Genomic DNA, 866 nt, shown 5'->3' on the forward strand with positions numbered 1-866 from the left:
CCTCGATCTTTTTCTCTAAACTTTGTGTATGCATTCAAATACAAACATGTATATATATATATATATATGTATATATATATATATATGTATCTTATAGAGATCTCTATGCAAATAGATTTCCATGTCTTCTTCAAGCGACACGCCGACGTGACTTCTCTTGCTTCTAAATCTTCGCGCCCTACACTGTTTTGACACCTCATATCCCTTTCTTATCTCTTTCTTCTCTCTTTCTTATCTCTTTCTTTTCTCCTTGTCTGTTTCTTCCTTTCCTTCTTTGCTGATAGAAAGAGAATTTTGTCGGCAGTAGTTGCTCGATCGTCTTCTTCTTCTTCTTTTCTGTCGTTGTCTCTCAAGAATTCTCTCCCTCCTCCTCTCCTGTTGAATGGAGAGAAGAAGGAAGTGGAGAAGAGCAAGAAAAGCATTGCATGTCTCAACAGGATAGAAGAAGAGAAAGATAAAGAAGAGAGAGAGAAAGAAACCGATGGGGTTCAGAGGGAGAAGGGAGAGAGATCGTTCTTTGTCGATTTGTCTTCTCTTCACTTGAGAAGGCTCGACTTTCCTCTCCTTATCGACGCCTCTCGTATCCAAGAAATCTCCTTAAGAAGCAACTCTCTCACTGATAGGTAGGGGAAGGGGAAAACATAAGTGAAAGAGAAAGAGATAAAGAAAGAGTGGGAAAGAAAGAAAGAGAAAGAGATAAAGAAAGAGAGAAAGAGAAAGAAATCTTAAGAAAGAAAACCTGTTTGCTGTGGGGTGTCTTTTTCCTTTTCTCCTTCTTCTCTCTTCTTTTCTGTCTTTGTTACGTCACAGATAGATGAATAGACTAAATGATAGATAGATAGATTAAGGATAGATAGATAGAGTAA

General features: G+C 37.9%; 1 protein-coding gene across 1 annotated transcript in view; it reads left to right on the plus strand.

Moving 5' to 3' along the window:
- Positions 1–282: 282 nt before the first annotated feature.
- CSUI_002261 (uncharacterized protein) overlaps positions 283–866 on the plus strand; it is a gene marked incomplete at its 5' end in the record, with an annotated part of 3,452 nt that continues 2,868 nt past the window's right edge. Inside the window, one exon of the mRNA XM_068062463.1 lies at positions 283–623. Coding sequence (XP_067925560.1) covers positions 283–623 — 341 coding nt within the window. The remainder of the gene's footprint in view (positions 624–866) is intronic.

This window comes from Cystoisospora suis, assembly GCF_002600585.1.
Source record: "Cystoisospora suis strain Wien I chromosome Unknown contig_952, whole genome shotgun sequence".
Lineage (NCBI taxonomy): Eukaryota > Apicomplexa > Conoidasida > Eucoccidiorida > Sarcocystidae > Cystoisospora > Cystoisospora suis.